Source organism: Mesoplodon bidens (assembly GCF_964165515.1).
Source record: "Mesoplodon bidens genome assembly, chromosome: 1".
Lineage (NCBI taxonomy): Eukaryota > Metazoa > Chordata > Mammalia > Artiodactyla > Ziphiidae > Mesoplodon > Mesoplodon bidens.
The window spans coordinates 13129432-13154763 of NC_138176.1; the positions used below are offsets into that span (position 1 = coordinate 13129432).

At 37.6% G+C, this 25332-nt stretch overlaps 1 protein-coding gene across 2 annotated transcripts in view; it reads left to right on the forward strand.

Annotated features, from left to right (window-relative positions):
• CACUL1 (CDK2 associated cullin domain 1) overlaps positions 1–25332 on the forward strand; it is a 67283-nt gene that overhangs the window by 28485 nt on the left and 13466 nt on the right. For both annotated transcript variants that reach the window (XM_081224991.1, XM_081224992.1), the window contains exons 4-6: positions 18118–18213; positions 20600–20702; positions 22860–22949. In XM_081224991.1, the coding sequence (XP_081081117.1) occupies positions 18118–18213; positions 20600–20702; positions 22860–22949 (289 nt within the window). The remainder of the gene's footprint in view (positions 1–18117; positions 18214–20599; positions 20703–22859; positions 22950–25332) is intronic.

Here is a 25332-nt window from a genome sequence, read left to right on the forward strand (position 1 = left end):
GTAAACAATATTCTGGTTAGTTTTGGCAAATTCTGTTGAAACTTTTAGCAATCACTGTACTTTTGGTGAGGGCTCAAACCAGCTTTTCCAAATGCCTATTTGACATTTCAACTTGGATTTCTTCTTACAGATACTTCATGTCTGAATCTAAATTCCTCTTCTCTCAAGTCAGTTTTACTCTCAGACTTGAGATTTTATATTCACCTTGGACTCCTTTTTTCTCCCTTACCTGTTATTTCCAGGTGATAGTCAAGGTTGATAGAGTACGGTAATTTCATTTGCTTCTGTCGCCTTTCATTCCCATTGCTGTCATCTTTTTCCTTATTATTGGTTCATGCCTGCACTAGAGCAGTACTCCTAACTGGTCTGCCTTTCTGCAGTCTGTTCTTTTGACTGACTAATCCTCTAAAAATGCTAATTTTTGATGGGCATACTTTCTTGTTCCCAAACCTTAAACACTCCCTGTTGCTTTTCTCAATCACAGTTGATTTCTTGGACAGTATAAAAACAACTGAGCTGGTTGACTGGTTACAGGGCTTCCTAGTGGGGAACCTAGTATAGCTAGCTCTTTCCTATATAACTATGCAAGATACTCTGTTAGGTACAGCCGTAGACATATGATTGATAAGGCTAGATAATTTTAGACCAAACCTCCTGCTGAGAACAATTTTTAAAATGGGCCAGGGAGCTAATAAAAAAATGAAGAGGGCCTCCCTGGTGGCGCAGTGGTTGAGAGTCCGCCTGCCGATGCAGGGGATACGGGTTCGTGCCCTGGTCTGGGAGGATCCCACATGCCGCGGAGCGGCTGGGCCCGTGAGCCATGGCCGCTGGGCCTGCGCGTCCAGAGCCTGTGCTCCGCAACGGGAGAGGCCACAGCAGTGAGAGGCCCACATACCGCAAAAAGAAAAAAAAAAAAAAAAAAAAAAAAAAAAAAAAAAAAAAAAAATGAAGAATTGTAGGACCAAGACCTGGGAAGAGAAGGAAATCCAGAGACGGGAGACTAGCACTTGAGCCATTTCTCTACTAGAGGCACCTATTTATTCTGGAAGAGGAGGCTACTAGGCTGAGAAATTTAATAGAGCTTTGATGGGTTTATGGGGATAGAGTAATAAAAATTGGAGGTCAGGTCCCACCAAACCTAAAGGATCACATCCCAGGTGTAGTAAGAATAATAAGTTACAGACTAGCTTGTTGTAGCTGGCACTTGATTCCTGATTGGATTAAGATGGTCTGGATTTGCTAGCTCCTCTAGTTGCTTACCAGAAGCGAAAGTAAATTCTTCCCGGAGAAAGAACATTATCCTAGACATCAAATTGTTTCCATAATTTTTCATAAACAGTGTCTGACATTCACTCAGAAATATGTAGTTATATTAGGAGGTGAGGTGATCATAAAACCAAGAGAAATGGAGAAATACATTTTTTAGACAAGAATTGGGAGAGGGCTTCCCTGGTGGCGCAGTGGTTGAGAGTCCGCCTGCCGATGCAGGGGACGCGGGTTCGTGCCCCGGTCCGGGAGGATCCCAGATGCCGCGTAGCGGCTGGGCCCGTGAGCCATGGCCGCTGAGCCTGCGCGTCCAGGGCCTGTGCTCCGCAACGGGAGAGGCCACAACAGTGAGAGGCCCGTGTACCGCAAAAAAAAAAAAAAAGAATTGGGAGAATTCATCACCAGTAGTCTCTAACTTTAAAGAAATACTGGAATGTTCTTCAGATAGAAAGAAAATGTCCCTAGATGAAAATTTGGAGAATCAGTAGGAATGAAGGAAAACAAAGATAAATATGCAAGTATAGAATAATAATAGTGGTAATGTCTTATGGGGTATAATATAAATAACCCAAACACATGACAGTTGCATGGAAGATGGAAGAAGGTAAAAGGATTTAAAATGTTCTAAGGCCCTTTCATTGTTGAGGAAGAGGTAAAACTACTCATTTATTTCAGACTATGGTAAGACAAGGATGCAGACTGTAACCTTAGGGTAATCACTAGAAAAAATAGTAAAAAGTATAATTAACAAGATAATGGAGAAAATGGAATAATTTGAAAATAAAGGAGTCAAGAAGGATAGAGAAAGGTACAGAGAACAGATGGGACAAATAGAAAAATAGTAAGATAATAAACTTCAGTGTATCAATTACATGAAATGTTAAAGATAAAATGCTGCATTAAAAAAGTAAATAATTATTGGACTGAATGACATTCTGCAGCCTTACTAAATGCTGCTAACATGAGACACATCTAAAATATAAGGAGACAGAAAGATTGCAAGCAAATGATGAAAAAAGATACACCATACAAACATTAGCCGAAAAGAAAAACAATATAGCTACATTGATATCATAAAAAGTAGACTCAGAGCAAGAAGTATTATTGGATACAAAGAGAACCTTTTATTATGACAGAACGTTCAGTTACTAGGAAGGTAATAATTCTAAATTTGTATCGACCCAAAATACCCAGAAAAATCAACAGATCCAAAAGGAGAAACAGACAACTCCACAATCATAGTGAGAAATTAACACATCAGTGGCTTTAGCGTTTATCTCAAGAAATTAGAAAAAGAACAACAAATGAAACCCCAAAAAAAGAATTAAGTCACAATCTCTGCTAGTGTACCTTTGGAACAATAAAAAATATTCAGGGAACTGTGGTGCAAAGCAGAATAAAGAAAGTGCTGTATCAGACTAAAGGTGATATGATCACAGACAGATGGAGGGATGAAGAGGAAGGTGGCGTTAAAAATATGTCATGAAAACTGATATTTGGGGAGGGGGTGTTTTGAGCTGAGAGAACTTCCATAAGTAAAGGCTTATGGGTAAGAGAGGTTTGGGTAACAAGGAGTGGTCCTATGCGGATAGAATGTGAGGTATTTGAGGGAGATTGGGAGGTGATAAGGATGAAAAAGGCAGATTGGGGCCAAATTGTAGAAGCCTTTAAAGGCCAGGAGTTACATTTTAGGAAGGTCGATACAAGATGGATTGGAGTAGGAAAGAATGAGATGTGATTCCAGTAGACCAGGTGAATTACAGGTCCACGGCCCCTTCTCTGTGATTCCAAAATAGAAAAAAAGCTTTGAAAATGGATTTGTTTCCCTCTAAGTTTGGTGCCAAAACTCATTTGGAGTAAACTTTGATTTGAACTCATGTGAGGAAGGAACTTAGTTGGGAACATTCATGTATTTTCTCCCAGAAATATCAATGGGTTGATATTCCCAATCTCTACTGGGTATTTTACATAGTATATGGTATATGTACCATAATACCTTCTAAATCTGAAATCCTCTGAATTATGGCACATCTGGCCCTAGGAATCTTGGATAAGAAATTGTGAACCTGTTGGCAATGAAAAGGGAGATGGAGATGTCTGGGGCACATTGCAGAGACCAAAGAAACAAAATAGATAAGACAATAATTAAGTTGGAAGAGAGGTGGGATGAGAGGATTTAAAGATCATTTTGGTTTCAGTGGAATCGTCGGAAGTTGGTAGTGGGGACTTGAGAGAGGGAAGGAGAATGATAGTGGTTTTAGAATGTTTAGTTCAGCTAACATTTAGTGTCCACGTGCCAGGCATTGTGCTAGATGCAAAGGGTACAGTGATAAATTTGATGGATTTTTCTTTGTACTGTTCAGGGGAAATGTGCAATGGTCATTTTAATATACTGAAATGTGATGAGTAGTAGGATAGAGATATGAAATGAGTCACAAGTCTTGCTGATTTTCTCCCTTGTAAAATGTCTCAAATTTATCCCCTGCTACTTCCCTAGTTTAGGTCCTTATTCGTACTTTCTGGAACAATAGAAAAAGATTTCTAGTTTGTATCTTGACCCTGCACCTTCCCCCAGTCCATTTTGTTTATTTTTTAGACGTGTCATGTCATTCATTTTCCCAACCTTCTGCTTCTCCTTTTACCTAAAGAGCAAAGACCATACTCCTTAACAAGAATTTCAAGGCTCTTTACACCTGAACTCAGCAAGACAGTGTAACAGTATTTTGCTTTTAAAATTTAAATGTGGGAGAGGATGTCTTTTTATCTTTGTGTACTTTCTTAGTTTCTTTTGCCACTATTTCTTTCCTCCCTTCCCTTTTTGCAGAGGAGGTGTTCTAGTTGTCTGTTAGGGTTTTCCCAGTTTTTAACTTCTCTATTCCCGGTAGGCTTAACTAATCACTTTCTCTTCTTTGCTGCTGTAGCACTTTATTTGTGTTGCTGCTAGAGTACTTAGTTTAGCACTTGGCATATATTTAGTTACCAGCAGGATGTCACCTTTGCAACACTGGGAGCTGCTGCTTCTTCTTTTAATAAATGTATGTATTTATTTATTTATTTTTGGCAGCGTTGGGTCTTTGTTGCTGTGCACGGGCTTTCTCTAGTTGCAGTGAGCGGGGGCTACTCATCGTTGCGGTGCGCGGGTCTCACTGCGGTGGCTTCTCTTGTTGCGGAGCAGGGGCTCTAGGCACGTGTTCTTCAGTAGTTGTAGCATGCAGACTCGGTAGTTGTGGCTTTTGGGCTCTAGAGCACAGGCTCAGTAGTTGTGGCTCACGGGCTTAGTTGCTCCATGGCCTGTGGGATCTTCCTTGACCAGGGCTCGAACCCGTGTCCCATGCATTGGCAGGCGGATTCTTAACCACTGCGCCACCAGGGAAGCCCATGGGAGCTTTTTAAGGGCATGAATCCTGACTTACTTGTTTCTCTTGGCCTGTGTGGTATTGAACTAAGTGCTCATTAGGTAAATATGCTGGTCTTAATGCTATTAATCAAATGTTTCCAGTCAGGAGTGTACTTCTCTGTCCCATTGAAGTTAGACCTGGTCAAGTGCTTTGGCCTGTGAATTGTAAGAGAAAGAGAAGTGTGTTTGGTGAGGTGTATACCCAAAGATCTGAAGGCTTTAAGATCGGCAGTGCAATTTTCCATGTTTCCTTTTCTCTGCCAAGTGTTCTAGGTGGTAGAGGCTCCCTTAACCTGCGTCCCTGGGTGATTATAACATGAAGCAGACCCTCAAGATGGGCATGTAACACGGGAGAAAGAAAACTTTGCTATATTTTTTTTTCTTTTTAAACACATTAAAAAACTTAATTTTTTTATTGAGATACAATTCACATATCCTAACATTCACCTTTTTAAAGTGTACAACTCAGTGGTTTTCAGTATAGTCATGAAGTTGTGCAGCCATCATCACTAATTTCAGAACATTTTAGTCACCACAGAAAGAAGCCAGCATTTATTAGCAGCCACTCACTTATCTCCTCTCCTCTCAGCCACTGGCAGTAACTAATCTACTTTGTGGATTTGCCTATTCTGGACACTTCATAGAAATGGAATTAGTCAATATGTGACCTTTTGTATCTGGCTTAATTAACTTATTAGCATGTTTTCAAGGTTCATTCATGTTTATAGCATGATACTTCATCTTTTTGGCTGAAAAACATTCCATTGTTTGGTTATACCACATTTTGTTTATCTAAGCTCTGTTTTGTTAAGTCACTGAGATTTTCGGGGGGCGTTGACTGGTAAAATCAGTATTTGAATTGATAATACTTAGAAGATTCTGTTTTATCCCACTACCATTTGGATAATTGAACTTCATGGATATAACATCCTTTACTCTTAAAACTGTTTTAAATGACACTTAGACAATTTGATTAGTTTTGTGTACATCTGAATCTGGAATCTACTAGAGCAGTTGGGAGGCATTTTCTCCCCACGTAATGTTGATAAATTTATTGTATATGTTAATATACTTTATCAAATTGAGAGTATATTTTCACTTTGGCCAAATAAAAATATTCTGATATCTTGATCTAGTAGCTTTATAGTCAGGAACCCACTAGCAAGTGTGTTTCTTCCAACAGTTTCTTTGTCAGTGGTTTGGAACTTACACTGTACATTACCACCAAGAAACCGTGTTTAAACAGAGATTTTGGCTCCCAGGCCAGGACAATAACATTGAATTGTTAGGAACAGCACTGATAATACTAACCTGAGTGCAGGGTCCTGAGGAGGAGAGACCACAAAGACAGAAGCAGAAAAGGAAAATGGTACAATTTTTATTCTCAAATAAGGCAGAATTTAGAATAGTTTAAATGAGTATTTGTCAACTATTTTAAAGGAAGTTAACTAATTGCATTTAAACCATTCATTTAAATGAATTTAGAGTAATTTTAATGTCTTTTAAGCTAAATATATCAAATATATCTTGGTTGAGTTAAATATAATTTGACTCTCAAACCAATTAATAATGGAAATTAATAGAAACTAAATCATAATCAGTCAACATGACTTAACTTTGATTCAGTCTTCATAGACCCCAGATTACCTGTAAAAGCTTTATTGCCAAACTGCCAACAAATGAAACCAGGTTATCTTCGTGTTTAAAATGAGCCAAGGATTGCCTTGCTATTTGTGTTTTGTCCAGTGGGTGGCAGCATAATTCAACTAGTTGTATGCAGTCATTTGAAAGCTTGTATACCTTCTCAAGGCTATAATTTCTATATCTGTTGAGCTACAAAGTGTGTTTAAAAAAATCTTTCATTCTCCCAAAATAATGCTGTTTACTCCTTGCTATAGTGAGGAAGATTTTTAGATAGTGAGAACATTGTTATCCTTTCTGCATAGATTTCAAGTAAGGTAAATATCACTGGTAACTATTTCTTCACAGAAAGTCTTTTTTTTTTTTAAATAAATTTATTTATTTATTTTTGGCTGCGTTGGGTCTTTGTTGCTGTGTGCGGGCTTTCTCTAGATGTGGCGAGCGGGGGCTACTCTTCATTATGGTGCTCGGGCTTCTCATTGCGGTGGCTTCGCTTGTTGCAGAGCACGGGCTCTAGATGCGCGGGCTTCAGTAGTTGTGGCTCACGGGCTCTAGAGCGCAGGCTCAGTAGTTGTGGCGCATGGGCTTAGTCGCTCTGCGGCATGTGGGATCTTCCCGGACCAGGGCTCGAACCAGTGTCCCCTGCATTGGCAGGCGGATTCTTAACCACTGTACCACCAGTGAAGTCCCCAGAAAGTCCTTCTGAATAAGTTATTTGGAGATCTATTTTTAAGTCCAAACTAGAACTTAAAATAGTTGTTATAGCAAAGTTGTTCTTAGAGAATTTGCCAGTGAGACGCCTTAACCCTCTATCAGTCTACAGGCTTCCATTCAGACCATAATTCTAATAAGTTTACTAACATCCTTTGAAGGCAGGGTCTGTATTTTCTTTTCATGTGTCCTTATAGAACTTAACATAATGCCAGGCCCCAAAGAGATCCAGTAAAAGTACTTCTTAGTTGACAAAAATAAAAACCATATGCTTGCCTTACAGCTGAGATGATTAAAACCGTCTACTTATTCCAGTTAAAACAGCATCCTTAACTCAGGAAATGGAATTTATGATGAGCAGGAGCGTCAAATCACTTAAATAATTACTTGTAGTTGTTTATAATTATTTGTAGTTGTTTATTATCAGAGTGTAAAGAGTCCATTTAGGAGTTGTACTCTTTTTAAAGCAAACTTTTTGTTTTGAGACAGAGTTACGTACTTATATTGGAAGTTTTGCTCAGTGGTAAAAGAGATGAGGCATATAGGAAATTGAGAAGTCATCCTATTTCATCTGACTTTGGATATTTTCTCTTATGAAGTAATCTTGAACCTTTTGTAACTGTTCTTTGTTACCTAGCTAGTCAGTTAAAAAGCTGAGATTAGAACCTAGGTTTATCTCATTGTTATGTGGATAAGCTAAAGGAATCCAGGATCACAGAGGCTTGGCTTTAATTATGTTTAGTGTTCAAGTCCAAATAGTATTTGGAAAAGGAGGAAAGTCTTATCTTAGAAATAAGCAGGGAGGAAATTTCCATATAATTGTAATAGTAATGATAGTAGCAGTAACTTTGAAAGTTAAGAGACCTAAGAGAGAAATGTCTTCTACTGTTTTTTAGACTCACTTTGACTTTTTTATTGTTGCTTTTAATTAGAAAGTCATCCTTACAACTTATATTAGGAGCATCAAATATGTGCATTATAGTTCTTACTAGCTCCCGAGATTCACTTACCTTCTACATAACCTACCGTTTTTTGGATACTTTACTATGGAAACAATATCTACACAGCAGGAATGGGAATGGATGAGAATATAATGCCAGATGTATGTATTTGTCTATTTGGAAAGAAATTCCAGTTTTATGTAGCGTCTCTGTCAGCCTTAGGTGTAATTAGTGTTGCTTCTGGAGCCTTGATAAGTCTGTCTGTTGGCAGAGTGGTATTGCTCTGGAAAGTCATGGAATAAGTTGGTTAGACTAAAAGTATATTACACGCTATTCATTTTTGCTAAAGTTAGTCATGTAGAGGCAAATTTTTTTTTAAAAGTAATTTCCAGTTTGATTCAGAAAATAATATTAAGAGAGCATGCAGGTCCATTTGTATCGTATCCAAAATGCCAAGGTCATACTTGGTAATATAGGAATAAATGTTAAAATGTTAAAAGATTATGAAGGAACTATTTGAAAACTTTTAGCATTTCTGCTTGACTTAAAAAAAAACCTTTTCATTTGTCTGCTGTAATTCCCCATCTTTTTATGCACGTTGCCCACCTCTTCTACTGGGTCATAACATACGTTAATCATAGTTATTTTAAAGCACTTCCCTCAGCAGCAGGATGCTTCTGTTTTGTAGTATGATAGTTCCAACTTGTGGGCATTTCTGTGTCTGGGCTTGTTGACTGTTTAACTCTTGACAGTGGGTGTGTTTTCTTACTTTTTTGGTGTTTCTAATTGAATGCTGGACATTGTATAAAAACATCCGTAGAGACTGACATAAATAATATTTATGCTTAGTAATGGGCCTGCCACTCTTCTTTCAGGCTGTTGGTGCGAGGAGTTGAATCAGTCGTATTAGTAGTTGACTTGGGTTTGCGTTTTATCATGTCAATAAACAGTAAGGCCTCAGATTCTCTAGCGGTGGACAGTGACTGCTCTGTTCTTAGTGTGAATCAGGAGGGGGTTTTTTCAGTGCTCCTGCTCTATCCTCAGCCCTTAGCAGGCCCTGCTTTGTGGCGGGGGCCTTTCTTTGCACTGTTGCCCTCTCCCAGCAGTGAGTGGATGGCTGTTGCTTGTTACTTGGTGCAAGTCTTCGGGGGTGGGGAGCAGGGTTTTTGGTTTGGGTTTTTCCCCTGGTTCTCTTGCTCCTGCCTCAGTCACAGGTAGTTCCCGTGCACCTGAACCCTCGGAAGTGGGGCTTTCTCAGTGTTCTCATCTCCCTCTTCCTCACCCCATTTGCAGATAGCCTTTTCCTTCTCAGTTCAAGGTCTAGAACTGGGGTTGGTGAACTTTTGCTGCCAAGGGCCAGATAGTAGTTATCCTCACGGGCCTTGTGGTCTCTATCGCAGCATCTTTAACTCTGCTGTTGCAGCATGAAAGCAGCTGTGGACAATTCATACGTGAATGGACATGACTCTGTTCCAGTCAAACTTTATTTATAAAAACAGGTGGTGGGCCACATTTGGCCTGCAGGCTCTGGTTTGTTGACCCCTGGTCTAGAGCTCCGGAGGGTTTCTTGCTTTCTCCCTACCCCTGCACCTCTTGTCCCCTACACCCTGTGGCAACCAAATTTCGCCTTGCATCCATGGGGGGCTTTAGGAATGAGCAAGTTTCCTGCACTTCCCTCAGCAGCAGGATGCTTCTGTTTTGTAGTAGTGCAGAAACCTGGGCATGAATGGATTTTCTGCCCCCTCCCCGGTGATTGGTGACCTTTGCCTGTGACAGGAGGGCTAGAGGATTCCCTGTCCATCTCCCCACAGTAGACAGTTTTTGCCTCAGGTAAAAGAAGGGTCACCAGGGTTCAGGTGGATCTCTTAGCCCTTCCCTTCAACAAATGGCTTTTGCTTTTTAGGTGAGTAGGGTTCGGCGCATAGGCAGTTTTCATTCATGTCTTCCATTGGCAGCTAATCAGCAGCTGTTTACTAGTGATGGCCCGCAGTGTGCGTGGGTTTCCTTAGGGACTCCTGCCCCACCCTCAAACCTTGACAGGCCTAGCACATCTGTGCCATAGAAGGTGGCTCTCTGATCTCTTTCACTGCCCTCACTTATTCGTCTCAAAGGCCCAGTGGAAACCCATGGAAAAGAGCTGGGGAGTAGGTATGGACTGCCCTTGTGTTGAGGCTCCCAGGGATTCTATACTGCTAGTTCACACTTGGCCTTTAATGGTTTATTTCAGCTTCTGTTGTTCTTGTACCAGCTTTTATGGCTGCCATCACTAGAGAGAAACAGTTCACGTGTCCTTTCTTTCCTTAGAAGAGCTTGTAACTCTTTGGAATTCAGTTCACCTGGTTGGACATGGCAGTTGTAAAATGTAGTGACCTCAGGTCTCTGATGAGCTCAGAAAATTGATTATGTAGGTTAACTAGCTTTTTCTTATCATCAGGGCAGGACTGATGTTCTCTGGTGGCTTTCTGCATTCTAAGTGGAGTTAGAACTTCACTGTTGCACTTTAATAACTTCATAATCACTGAAGTTGATAATAATCAAGAAGCTGTTAAATTAAAAAGAACAATTCACCTATAGTCTTAACACTAATATTAAAATGTTAGTGTATCATATTTTTATTGATTTCAGTATAGTTTGCAGCTGCAGTGTCACTACTGTCATGCAATAAATGCCTTGTGTAGGGTGGGTGATTACTGCTCTGCCCTCTCTTGGATCCTCTAGACTTCCTTCCCATAGAGCACCTCTCTTTCCTTTGAAGTGGTCTAAGGTACAGGCTTCTAAATGCTTAACAGCTGCTGGGCCAGCTGTTTAAAGAATCCCCTGAAGTTCTCTTTAAAAATATACACTTCTGGAAAGTTTCTGAGTCTGGACTTTGTGGCAAAGGAATCTGCATCATTAACAAGCCCTTCAGGTGACTTGGAGAGCAGCATTCTTTGAAATTCACTGGCCTAGGCAAATGTACCATAGTTCCCGAACCTGGTCTCTCTCAAGCAACTAGTGATGTAATTTTTTGTTTACATGTAAGATTGTATTGTTGCTGAAGACACACAACACATTTGCACCACTGAAGTGCTAATCTGGAGTTGAAGTACCATGCAAACCTGGATGATGCAGACAGCAGAGCTTGGTTTTGAGTATCTAATGAAGAGGGACTGATGAAGTAGACAATGGTGGGGCCAGACAGTCATTATAATCACGTTGTTGAAATACATTTGGTCTGTGAGGTGTCAATGATATATAGCGCTGAGTGATAATAGCAGATTACAAAATAATTCCATATTTGTTATAAAACATACACACAGAAGAACAGAAGAAAATGTTGATGGTAGTTATCTACCGTTCTTGGTAGTGGTCGTTTTCCTATAATTGCATTTTTTTTTTTTTTTTTAGTCTCAAGTTCACTTCTTTTTTTTTTTTTTTTTTTTAGTCTCTGCTTTATAACAAAGTGAATCAGTCATACATACACATCTGTTCCCACATCCCTTCCCTCTTGCGTCTCCCTCCCTCCCACCCTCCCTATCCCACCCCTCCAGGCGGTCACAAAGCACCGATCTGATCTCCCTGTGCTATGCGGCTGCTTCCCACTATCTATCTACCTTACGTTTGGTGCTGTATATATGTCCATGCCCCTCTCTCGCTTTTTCACAGCTTACCCTTCCCCCTCCCCATATCCTCAAGTCCATTCTCAAGTAGGTCTGTGTCTTTATTCCTGTTTTACCCCTAGGTTCTTCATGACATTTTTTTCCCTTAAATTCCATATATATGTGTTAGCATACGGTATTTGTCTTTCTCTTTCTGACTTACTTCACTCTGTATGACCGACTCTAGGTCTATCCACCTCATTACAAATAGCTCAGTTTCATTTCTTTTTATGGCTGAGTAATATTCCATTGTATATATGTGCCACGTCTTCTTAATTGCATTTTTAATTTTAAAAATTTCAGTGAACATGTATTACTTCCACAAAGATATATGTTAGTGGCCTTGTTATGTTTATTAGATCCCTCCTTCCCATCTTTTCTTCCTCCTTATTTCATTATAACATATGAAAGTCATTTCTTTATTTAAAGGCAACTACAACGTTTTTGTGAACATAAAAGCAAATATTCTTAAACTTTTTTCATGTTTCATTTTGGTGGGATAGGGATAGGGCGTAGATAGAAGAGGAGGGATATAATTATGAAACTGTGGAACTTATTTCTATTTTACATCTGCAGTGTCCAGTTTGGTTACCACTAGTCACATGTAACTTTAAAATTAAAATGACATAAAAATTCACTTTCTTAGTTTTATTAAATACATTTCAAGTGCTCAGTAGTCACACATGACTAGCGGCTGCCATATTGGACAGTGCAGATATAGGACATTTCCATCATCACAGGAAGTTCTGTTGGGCAGTACTGACCTAGACCATAGTATATTCGTCTGTTGGCTAGTAAAATTATGTAAACAAGTCATGCTGTTCTAAAAATTAATATATGTCTAATTAGAGTAACTGACCAAGCTTCCTTATCTAGCTTGCAAAATGAAAGATAATTAAGGAATATACTTAGTAAGCAAATATATATATGTGTGAATATGTATATATATATTTTAAGGGATATTTAGCAGATTGGTTCTATAAAACTCTTAAGTACCAAAATTATTTTGTTTTTAAATGATGATACATGATTATCATCTAATTCTACTTTTTTTTTTATTTTTTATTTTTTTTATTTTTTTATTTTTTTGCTGTACGCGGGCCTCTCACTGCTGTGGCCTCTCCCGTTGCGGAGCACAGGCTCCGGACACACAGGCTCCGCGGCCATGGCTCGCGGGCCCAGCCGCTCCGCGGCATGTGGGATCTTCCGGGATAGGGGCACGAACCCGTGTCCCCTGCATCGGCAGGCGGACTCTCAACCACTGCGCCACCAGGGAAGCCCTAATTCTACTTTTTTTAAACTTAATTTTTCTTTAAAATTACTGTCTACAAAATAGCACCTGTATGAAGTAATTCATTACAACATCTTGTGGTAATAAAAGATTAGCAACAAGCTATCAAATGGGGGACCGGTTAAATAAATAGTACATTCAAACATTGTACTTAAAAGAATAGATTTCTTTTAAAAGTGGTTTGAGGACCTCTAAGCGTCCCTGAAATCTTTTCAGGGGGTCTGTAAAATCAAAACTGTTTTTCTAATACTACTGAGATCTTATTTTCCCTTTTCACTATGTGAATATTTGGTCTGATGGAACAAAAGCAATGGTGGGTAAAACTGCTTGGTGCCTTAGCATCTTAACTTCTACAAACTCACAGCAGAAAACAAAAGCATTTCACTTAAGAATGTCCTAGATGAAGCAGTGAAAAATATTAATTTTATTGAATTGTGATTTTGCGTATACTTAGAAAAATATTCTTTGTGAAGAAATGGGAAGCTGTATACTAAAGTAACAATGATTGTTTTGAGAAATAGCACTTCTGTGGTTATATGAGTTTTGAGCTAAACTAGCTATTAAGCTAGTGTTTTCCCCTATAAAACACTCCTTTTATTTGAAAGAATGACTGACAAACTATGGTTATTTAGACTGGTGTTTAATAGACATTTTCTGAAAAATGAAAGAAGTGTGTTACTTCGAGGAAAACAACTGATGGTATTTGTTGCCAATGATAAAATTTGAGCTTTGAAGTGAAAATTAGAATTTTGGAAAACCTGTATCTACAATGATGATCTTGATAACATCCCAATACTTAAAAAGACTTTTCTGATGAGATAGATGGTGATAATTTTTTTTGATGTTGTATAGTGAAATGTGTCAACATTTAGATCTACATAACTCAGTGAGTCAGTATTTTTCAAATGACAGGTTTGTAATGCTATAAAATATATCTGTAAAAGACCCATTCAAAGTAGAAGATAGAACAATGAGTTTTAATGTAATAGAGTATCAAGAATTCATTGTTTCAGATTTCATATCCCAACTAACCTTTAAGAAACTACCACTTGTCAAGTTTCAGAGAAAAATATCTACAATTATTTGAAAAGGCTATTAAAATATGCCTTCCTTTTCTGACTACATATCTGAGTGAAGGTAGATTTTCTTCATTTACTTTAACCAAAACATCACATCACAACTGACTCAGTACAGAAGCAGATATGAGAATGCAGCTGTCTTCTATTAAGCCACTCTCAAGAGACTTACAAAACTGTAAAAACAATACCACTCTTCTTACTAATTTTTTGTGGGGAAAATATAGTTATTTACATATAACTTAGTTTATAGTATAAAATATTCAACTGTATTTTAACGTTAAAATATGACGAGCTTATTGTCATTTTAGAATATATTAATACATAGTTTTAAAACCCAGTTTTAGTTTCTAATATGGTAAATACTAATAGATACAACCTACATTATAAATAAAAGCTTTTTGGAATTTCCAGTTATTTTTAAGAGTATAAAGGGTTCCTGATACCAAAATGTTTGAGAAACACTAGAATAAAACAGTCTCCAAGATACATTGTTAGGAAAAATGCAGATCAGTATGATTGTAAGTTAGCATTTGTGTGAAAAAGGATATGAATGGGATTCTTATTTTTTTGTATATATGTAAAATTCTTCTGGAAGGTTATAAAGGAATTAAGTGTTGGTTTGTTCAATGCAGAAGGAATAAAAGGTAAATTCTTTACTCTAAACCCTTTTAAACTAATTTGAATTTTAAACCAGATGAATGAATTACTGATTTAAAAAAGAAGAAGAAGAAGAAGAAATTAAAACATTCCTACCAGCTATATTACAAATTTCAGGGAATCTAAGTCTGTTATGAGAAGTTGGAGCATGTTTGGAGTAATGGTTATTTTTCTGGCCAATTGCTTTTTCTTATTTTATTTGAGAAGAAAATGAAGCTTGCTTATTTTAGGGGTAAAAAATTTCATTTAATGTCCAATCCAAATACATTCATGGTGAAATTATGTAAATCAAGTAGGTAGCAATTTCCCCAATGGGACCCAAAGTATACTGAACTTAAGTTTTAAGGAGGAACAATTCGATTAGTTTTTTTACTAACAGGTATTTCTAGGTTTCTAGTAAAGAGCATGGATTTATTTTAGAAGACTATTATAATTTGTAGTCTGTCATTTAAGAGGTTTTGAATAAGTGCTGCATGTAATGTGGAAGTAAAAAAGCTAAGTAAATGTTCTGACATTTGATTCAGTACAAAAAGTACTTTTTAATACTCATAACCTTTGCGGCTTTGGGAAGTCTTGAAAAGAATAACTAAGGAATTCAATTTTATTTATTCTGTCTGCTATTAAGTGTGGCTTTTGATCAATGTTCATACTTTTAACTTTTGGATAGGTAAAGTATCCTTTTATGAAAAAGGAAAATTATTTTAATGCAAAAACTCTTCAGATTTTCTTTTTTCATATCATACTTCTAAAATTTATTTCTTTGAATATTTAAATATCATTTCCAGAGTTCTTCGAAGCAGTTTAGAGAAAGATATTACATGTGATTCTGTTCATTAGTTATAGTGAAAAGTTTGCCCATAATGTGGAACTATTTTCCCCAATTTTTTTAGTTAACAAAGAATGCCTTTAATAATGTTAATAGGTTTTTCTGAAGTATTAAACAAATAGGTAGTTAATCCATAAAGGAGTTTACTCTTGCTACTTGCATGTGCATGTGTAATAGTTGACATTTTTCTAAGCACATGTTATTTTCTTTGATTCTCAGCACATCTTGGAAATAGCACAATTAGTGTTTTTCTTATTTTTTATATGTATGGAAATTGAAATTCAGAGGGCTAAATGAATTGTCGTATAACCTTGTTAAGTGATAAAATAGCAATTTAGATTTAAGCAAGGCTAGATTAGATTTAGATTTAAACAACTTTAGATTTAAGCAAGACTGTTCTAAGTACAAAAAAAAAAAAAGCACTTATCTATACCTACTATGCTAGGGTTCTGTGGTCTGCACTAGAGATACAAAGATAAGACACAGATCTTACCCTCTAGGGGCTGAAAGTTTAGTGACAGAGACTACCCAGTGGAGAAGTGAGTAAGTGTGGTGGTGCCCTGTTGAAGGGCCGTATATCTCAGTTTCGAGGAAGTGACACAGATCTTGAAGGATGAGTAGGAGAAGTTAGCCAGGGTGAGTCTGGTTGAGGGTGGTGATAAAAGGCGTCAGGTGGAAGATACAGTGAAGGAGGCCTAAGCAGCACACGGGCATTGTTTGGGAACTGTTAGTAGTTCCATGTGATGACTGTGCTGGGCTACATGGGAGAATGAGCAGGTTGTGAAAGCAGAGAGGTAGATAGTGGCCTGAATTGGAAGTCTGAATTTTTTTCTAAGAGTTTCAGGGTGCTAAAAATTGATTATAAATAGTTGGAAGGACTGAGTTTGAACAAGGTTAGAGTCTTAATTCTTGGGCTTATTAGCTGTAGGACTGTAATCAGTTGACCAAATATTTCTGAGCCCCAGTTGCCTCAGATGTTAAATGGAAATAACATTCAATTTATTGAAGTAGGAGGACTAAGAAAAATAAATGTTAAAAAAAAAGCACCAAGTGTACACCAAACCTGTATGTAAGAACTCAGTAATGAAAGATGAATTAAAAGGACAGCTCACTGCACATATCTAAGCTTCTAAGTAGAACTGAAAAAAATGAATTAAATTTTATTTTAAAATATTATTGGACTATTTGGACATTTCTAAAACAGCTTAGCTGAAATGGTTTTATAATTTCAGTGTTTAAATTTAATATTTAGGAGTCTTTCAACGTGGTGTTTCTTTATATACTTGTTTGAAAGCCAGACTTTGTGTATATGATGTGGTTGTCAGATGATGAGACTGTCATGAGTTAGCCCTTGTGTGGAATCAGTTTTGTTTGTGCGATGTTTTGTGCCATGCCCATTCCCCCCAACTCCCTGGCCCACGAATGAATTCATAGCTGGAAAACCTAGATCTGTCATTCTAATTTTAGGCAAATCCTTGCCCATTAGTGTGTTTCTTCAACATTAAAATGGTACTTAATTAATTTAGCTTTAGGGAATAAAATGAAATAGTACATGGATACGTTTTTGTAAAACACAGTATCTTGGTCTGCTTGGGCTGCCATAACAAAATACTACAGACTGAGTTGTTTAAACAACGGAAATTTATTTCTCACCATTCTGGAGGCTGGGAAGTCCAAGATTAAGGTGCCAGCTGATTTGGTTCCTGATGAGAGCTCTCTTCCTGGCTTGTAGACAGCCATCCTCTTGCAGTGTGCTCGCATGGCCTTTCTTCTGAGTGTGCTTTGGGGGAGGGGAGGGAGAGGAAGGGGAAAAGAATGAGCCCCTTGGTGTCTTTTCTCATAAGGACACTAATCCTGTAGGATAAGGGCTCTACTCTTATGACCTCATTTAGCCTTAATTACTTCCTTACTCTAAATAGAGCTGCACTGGTTAGGGTTTTAACATAGGGGTTCTTGTGTGGGGACACACACATTCACATTCATTCCACAATGTGCAGTTAAATTGGAAGTGTTCTCTTTTGATGGCTTTATGACATGGTATTTGGTAACAATGAGTTAAATGCCAGTCATGTATTATTATATTTATTTTAACTGCTCTCCAGAGCTGCAGATGTATATGGACCAAAATTTGAGTCCTGCTTTTTAATTTCTAGCCAATAGGTTTATAATTGGTTAGCTACAGGAGTGGTACAACCAAGTTAGTATCAACTTAGAATATTACCGTGCCTAAGGTAATTCTAACATATCAACAGCCATTCTCATAGTATATTAAGCCTATATCACTTCCTTGAATTTTCCCCCCTATTGCAAGCCCAAATATAGTTTGATTCCCATAGTCAATGTCTATAGTTTAGTGGTGATTTAAAAAATCATATCGTTTATCTTAAGTGTAAATTCACCTTTTTACTTGTTAACAGAGCAAGCCTTTTAACTGACATGGGAAGGTTACACACATTTTAAAGGCAGCTAAATCAAACCTCAGTTTTGCATAGCAGATATTGGAATAGAGATAGAAATCTTAACTTCAGGGTATAAGCCTCCTCTTTTTCTTTATTGTGAATTTCAGTGTGAACTTTGATTGAGTTCTAAGTCCGTTTGCATTTTAGATTGTGCCGGAAGATCTTTATACCTGGTTTCCTGGAATGATCACATTTATGTTCTTTTTCACAGGCCAGCCCTCCAGATCTCTATATTGAAAGATTTAATATAGCCCTTGGACAGTATATGGGAGCATTGCAGAGCATTGTGCCTCTTTTCATATATATGGTAAGTTAGAGCTGTTTCCCCTTTCCAAATACCTCTGTTTATTGGTCTAAGTGCAGATAGATGCAGAAAGTTAAGCATATTCTATTTTTCTTTTACTATGTATTATGTTAGAAATGGAAATTAATCTATTTCAGCAATGTTGATAGTGTTGGCATAGAAGACTTACTTAGCCTTTCTCTGTTTTAAAATTTCATAAATACCATTGCTGAAACAGACAGGCATTAAGAATCAGCAGTCACCCAATTAACATTTATTTTGTTTCTGCCATATGGAAGATACTGTGCTTGGAAAATAAAGATATATCAGAAAGATTTCTTACCTTCAGAAAATAGAGAGTTAAGACATGTATCTAAAAACATGATGTATAATAAATGCCAAGGAGGTAACTCCATAAAAAGTAGAACAGTAAAGTTTGCTTTCATTCTGATAATCTCTTTCACTTGGAGAATTACGCCATGAGTACGTCTTGTAGTCTGTTGACTTTGTTGAAGTGTCCCTGCCCTGTCCCCCACCCCACCCCCCACCCCCGCCTTTTAAACATATAAAGCTAAAAGGTCTTAATTTTAGTGTTCCTGTTGAACAGAACAGCCCTTAGAAACCATTGTCCCACTTTCTCGTTGTTGATTAGATTAGGGAATGGGTTGTAGCCTAGAGATAAACTGTGTGTAAGACCAATCTTCAAAATGATTTATTCTCCATAAGATATGCTTTACTGAAAAAAACAGAACATTGGGAGGAATCTGTGTTATCAGTGGGAGACTACTATTTAAATAATCTATGGAGGCTATTTACTGTAGAAAAATACGCAGTTAAAAATAATGACATGTCTCTGTGTTATTTTGGAGAGAATCTTTTCAACATACAATGTTAGGTGAAAAAGCAAGATGTAAAGCAGTGTGTGTTATATTTCATTAGCAAGTGTTTTCTTCTTCATTTTAGAGAAAAAGCATATCCAAAAAAATGTAAGAACATTTTAGAAAGAATATACAAAAGTTTTCGCAGTGCAGAATGGGACCTTTGGGAATGGGACAGATGGTCTGCGCTGGGAGACTCCTTTTTATCGCAAACCCTTTTGCATGGTTTTATTTTGTAATTATGTGCATGTTCGTTTTATTTATTTATTTATTTATTTTGGCTGCATTGGGTCTTCATTGCTGCACATGGGCTTTCTCTAGTTGCAGCGAGAGGGGGCTACTCTTCATTATGGTGCGTGGGCTTCTCATTGCAGTGTCTTCTCTTGTTGTGGAGCACGTGCTCTAGGCGCGTGGGCTTCAGTATTTGCAGCATGTGGGCTCAGTAGTTGCAGCATATGGGCTCTAGGGCTCTAGGGCGCGGGCTCAGTAGTTGTGATTCACAGGCTTAGTTGCTCTACGGCATGTGGGATCTTCCCAGACCAGGAAATGAACCTGTGTCCCCTGCATTGGCAGGCGGATTCTTAACCACTGCACCACCAGGGAAGTCCCTTATGATTTTTTTTTAGAGAGAAAAAAACATGTTAAGAATTGAGAGAATCAGTGAGCCAACTTACTGACATTCATTCCTCTTTGTATTTTCCACTCCTGTGCATTGAGTTAACATTTAAACATGAACAAATTCAATCTTTTTTGCTTGCCAACCATTCTAATTAGGATGCTTTTGGCTGCAAGAAACAGAAAACCTGATTCAAAGTGATTTGTAAATGAGAAAGGTATTAGCTCTTGTAATAAAACTCCAGAAATATGGCAGTTTCTGGGTTGGTTGAATCCGTGGTTCAACAATGTTACCAAAGTCTCAGGTTGTTTTTTGTCTCTTTGCTTTACACATCTGTTTCATCTTGTTCTCCTCATGGTTGTAAGATGATTTTTACTCAAGCCTAGGTTTCCCTTAGTCTGATTGGGTTACCTTGGATCATTTGTCTACCTTTGAACCAAAGACCATCCATCCCTAAGGAATGCCATAAGCTGAATGACTTAGACTAATCATTAAAGTGAAATGTAGGGGAGTCAACCAGTGCATGCCCGCTGCATGCTTTCAGCCTAGATCATTGATAAATAGGGTACCTTTCCTGGTGTTGCCTTTAGATGATGATGTAGTCATTTAAAAGGGCATATTAAGTGCCTGTCATACAATATGGTCCATTGAATCCCTGTCTAGTTAACGTTGAGTATCTTCCCATGTTCCTTTGTATGATTTATGGCATTTTATCTTTATGTGCTTTTAACCCCATGCTAGGAAGACTATAACTAATAGTGGCAGGGCTTTTGTTTTCTGATGTTGGGTTTTATGTTTTAATTGATGCCTTTATGAATTGTTTCCTAAAATAATTTATTTTTTAGTGCTTCAGTTCATTAGACTAATCATTTCTCTGTAATTGATGCACTGAAAAATAACTTATTTTCTTTTTCAGAATAAGTTTTACATCGAAACCAAGCTTAACAGAGACTTAAAAGATGACCTTATAAAGCTGTTTACGGAACATGTTGCAGAAAAGCACATTTACAGCCTAATGCGTAAGTAATTAAACTTACGGGGATGACATAACACTAGCAGCGTTTTGGGTTTTTTTTTTTTTAATCAAAGAGCATTGGCATCTAAACCCCAATGTTGATGTCTTCTGAATCTTGTAGCGATCATAAAGACCAATTCTATACAGAGAGACACTGAGGAATTGAAAATGTGACTTGAAGATGACCCAGTGAGCTGGGAGCAGCCAGGTCATTGGACAGTGCCTTCATATCTGGCATGATACTTGCTGCCTTTTTTTTTTTCTCTGACATTGGGGGAAATATTAAGGAGTTCACCTGTAACTTGGTTACTGGTAATTCTAGAAGGAGTGTAATGTTAATATCTTTGAAATGGTAGCATAGTATCCTCTCAGTTTCCTTATTTGTACTAAAAAAAAAGGTAGATGACAATTAAGCTTGTGAGAAAGTAAATCCTAAATTAAATAAAGCGTATTAGAATTAAACATATGTAAAGTACCTAGCACCTGTTAAATGCTCAATAAGTATTTTCTTCCCTCTCTCAAGCTACTTCTCCCTCAAATTCCCATTTTCTTTTCCTTAAAAGGGGAGTTCAACTAGAAAATTTTACTTTTAAAGACTTTTCCTACAATGAATTTTAAGTGGAGAGGATTTTAGTGAAATGTTATACCTTCTTAACCTTACCTTTTGTTACTGAATGTGATTATTTTTCAGTTAATTCATCCCAAATTTATGTACATTTTACGTATAACAACCTGTGAATTTATCATTTCCTTATAGCTATCAAATTCGACAGGTGGTTATAGTTATGTAGAAGTTGTTTGCAAATGTATATATTTGACCACATAATGAATGTGTGACTGAACATGAAGAGTTAGTGGAAACAACACTTACTGAAAACCAAACGATCGGTCAAAAAGTAAGAGCAAGATGAATTAATAGAGATAGACCCTGGGTTTGGGGTACATGTTGAAATTAAAGAGAACCTTGAGTAGAAGAGCCTCTAAGAACCTAAAATTTAGAATTTCAATTTTTAAACATGACATTTTAAAATACGATTTTTCTGCAATGCCTGGCATTGCAAATGTAACTCATATTGCATGTTTGAAACTACAGAAATCATTGTTGGCCAAGTGAGATGGTGTTTCCTTTTTTTTTTTTTTTTTTTTTTTGGCGGTACACGGGCCTCTCACTGTTGTGGCCTCTCCCATTGCGGAGCACAGGCTCCAGACGCGCAGGCTCAGTGGCCATGGCTCACGGGTCGGCAGGCGGACTCTTAACCACTGCACCACCAGGGAAGCCTGGTGTTTCCATTTTTAAAAAGTGGGGATAGAAGAAAACAACTTACATAATTTTACAAGCTGGCTTAGATGAAAAGTATGCCAAGTTTCATGGGTATTTGGTTAGTAAATTACAGGTCTTTTAGAGATGAATTAAAAATGAGCCGTTTTGAGTCAGTAGTATCTGTCATATTCATTAAATGATGGAGTTGGTTTGTATATGTTTTGTCTAGAGGAAGTATTTGTATCCATTTAACATATTTTAATAAGATTTTTGTGTGACCATAGATAACCTAAAAGAAAACTGACTCTGTGTTGTCATGTTTAGTCAGGGTCACATGGTTGGACAGTGTGATCTCTTGCCTTTACCTTTAGTAAGAAAAAGTACCTGCAGTTGTAGCATTTGGGAAAGTGAGTTTCTGACTGTGATCTCAGTTACTAGAATTACTAATAACATGTCTTTCAGAAAAATTCCAAGAGCCTCATATATGGGTGATTTGGGGGAAAGGGAAATGATTGAGGGAGTTAGAGAATATTTCATTCCCCAAATGTAAATCTTTTGAATTGTGAACTTAATGGGAAGTATTTATAGCTCACTCACTAAGTACCATGAATACTGTTGCTTTTAGAAAGCTTTACTTATTTTCAGAACCTCCATCAATTGAATCATTTCCGTTCGTGTTTCAACAGATATGCACACATCTACTTGTTAGATTGAGCTCTACTGCACTGGATTAAAAAAAAAAATCTTTAGTGTACAAATATTTGGTTTGCCCTCTTGGGCTGTTCTTTTCTTGCCCTTGTTTACCCTTCAGTCTTTGGGAGAAATAGTGATAGAAAGTGAAACCTTGACAATCAATAAAGTGTTGTATCATTTTTATAACCCATTTTCTCTCTATTTCAGCTTTACTTTTAGAAGCCCAGTCAACACCATTTCAGGTCACACCTTCAACTATGGCAAATATTGTGAAAGGCCTGTACACCCTCAGACCAGGTAAACATTCATCATTTCTTTAGGGGTTGGACTTGTTTGTTTGTTTATGGCACTTCCAGCCCTATCTGCGAGAGGATAGGGTTTCTTTGTGTTTTCTGAGGTCTAATGGTATTTGGATTTGTTATAGCAAAAAAATTGAGTAGATACTCATCATTGTGAAATGTAAACTCAGGACCTCACTTGGAAATCTTTCTGTTCTAGTGAAAACCAACTAGTTTGGGGAATACAAGAAATAGTTTGTAGGAGACACTTTAGATAAAGTCGAATCTTATGTCTGGCATTAATCTCTTTTTTTGTTGTGAGGTTCTTCTTCACTTCTACCCCATATTACAAATATGCACGGGCATACACATTCACAGCTCCATCTTGTTAAGCCTATTATATAACTTACAAGGAATCTAGAAGTGTTGGTAAAGTTACAGTCATTTCATAAGGATAGTTTGAGGAGAAAGATAGAATAGCAGAACCAAAAATCAAAGATCACTGTATTCAAAGGCATGGTTTGTAAATTATCTTAATGTATCTGTCTTATAATAAAAACATTGTGGGACTTCCCTGGTGGCGCAATGGTTGGGAATCCGCCTGCCAATGCAGGGGACACGGGGTTCGAGCCCTGGTCCGGGAAGATTCCACATGCCACAGAGCAACTGGGCCCTTGTGCCACAACTACTGAGCCTGCGTTCTAGAGCCTGCGAGCCACAACTACTGAGCCCTCATGCCACAACTACTGAAGCCCACGCACCTAGAGCCTGTGCTCCGCAACAAGAGAAGCCACTGCAATGAGAAGCCCGCGCACTGCAATGAAGAGTAGCCCCGCTCGACACAACTAGAGAAAAGCCTGCACACAGCAGTGAAGGCCCAACGCAGCCAAAAATAAATTAAAAAAAAAAAAAAAAAAAAAAAACATTGTGAATTTAAAGGACTCTCAAGATGCTTTTGTATGTATCTTTCTGTTTTTAACCCAGAGCCTCAAACTTATCATAGTTGTCTAGCCAATTAAAAAATGTCCATAGGAGGGGCTTCCCTGGTGGCGCAGTGGTTGAGAGTCCGCCTGCCGATGCAGGGGACACGGGTTCGTGCCCCGGTCCGGGAGGATCCCACATGCCACGGAGCGGCTGGGCCCGTGAGACATGGCCGCTGAGCCTGTGCGTCCGGAGCCTGTGCTCCGCAACGGGAGAGGCCACGGAAGTAAGAGGCCCGCGTACCGCAAAAAAAAAAAAAAAAAAAAAAAGTCCATAGGAGAGAGATTGCAGAAGTTCAGGGTAGAAAATCGTTTTTCAGTGTAGAAACTTAAGGTTTGCTTCTTTGACAGCAGTTATCTTTTTATGAAATTCTTTTGTCATTTGAGGATTGAATGAAATAAAACGGATCTAAAGAGCTTAACATAGTACCTGATAATGTAATGAGCATGCTAATATTAACTGTTGTTACTACTATTCAGTTGGGTCCAGTGGTTATTTCATTTTAATTAATTGATGTCTGAATAGTTTACTTACTTAATTTAAAAGATATATCAGAATTTAGCTTGCTAAAATGGAAACCAATTTAAAACTGATACTAGAGGTAGACTGTGATACCGGAAGTACCGTCTTTCTCAGGCTACTTTCAGCAGTTAGTGACTTCTAGAGTAGTCAAATGTAATGTTACTTAAATTTGGATCAGTTCTTGCTCTATTCTTCATAATTTTTAGACAATTTATTCCTATAAAGTAATTATTTATATAAAGTAGCAAAAATACTGCATGTGTCCAATAAACTGATATATTTCTTTTTCCAGTTTCTTAGAATTTTGAATTTCATTTTACTAAATGTGATGAAAATAGCTCGAGTTTTTCTTTTAGTACTGGGTTATGAATGATTTTTTTCTTTTTCTTTTGGAAGACATCCAAATACAGTGTGACAGATTTCTAAATTCTCCCTCCCGAGTGGGCAGCTTTATCAGCTCTGGCTTTTATCATAAGTAACAAAATTGCAGAATAAAACTAGTCATTAAGGGTAGAAAAACTTATAGATACTTCTTTATCTAAATGCTATTTTTATCCAGGTTTGAGCTCTTGTAATAGGTTTCATACTACTTGTGAGGAGAATTCTGTATTTGAGAACTGTCCTTTTGAAAAGGTGAATTTTATCACAGGCTAACCTTTTGCTGTCCTAGCTATTTTCTGAGATACTATTAAACATATTTTGACACTTACTTGTCTTGTCCGTACCCATTGTGTTCCTAGTTTGTTAAAGCAGATTTATTCATCTGACAGATTAAGGTTAAAATATTTTAAAAGTTGAATTTTAAATGTAAAATTTCTTTCATTGCAGTAGTTCTTAAGTGCTGATTTTTATATAATGAATGCATCTGAATCACCCAAAAAAGTTTGTTAAACTGTAGA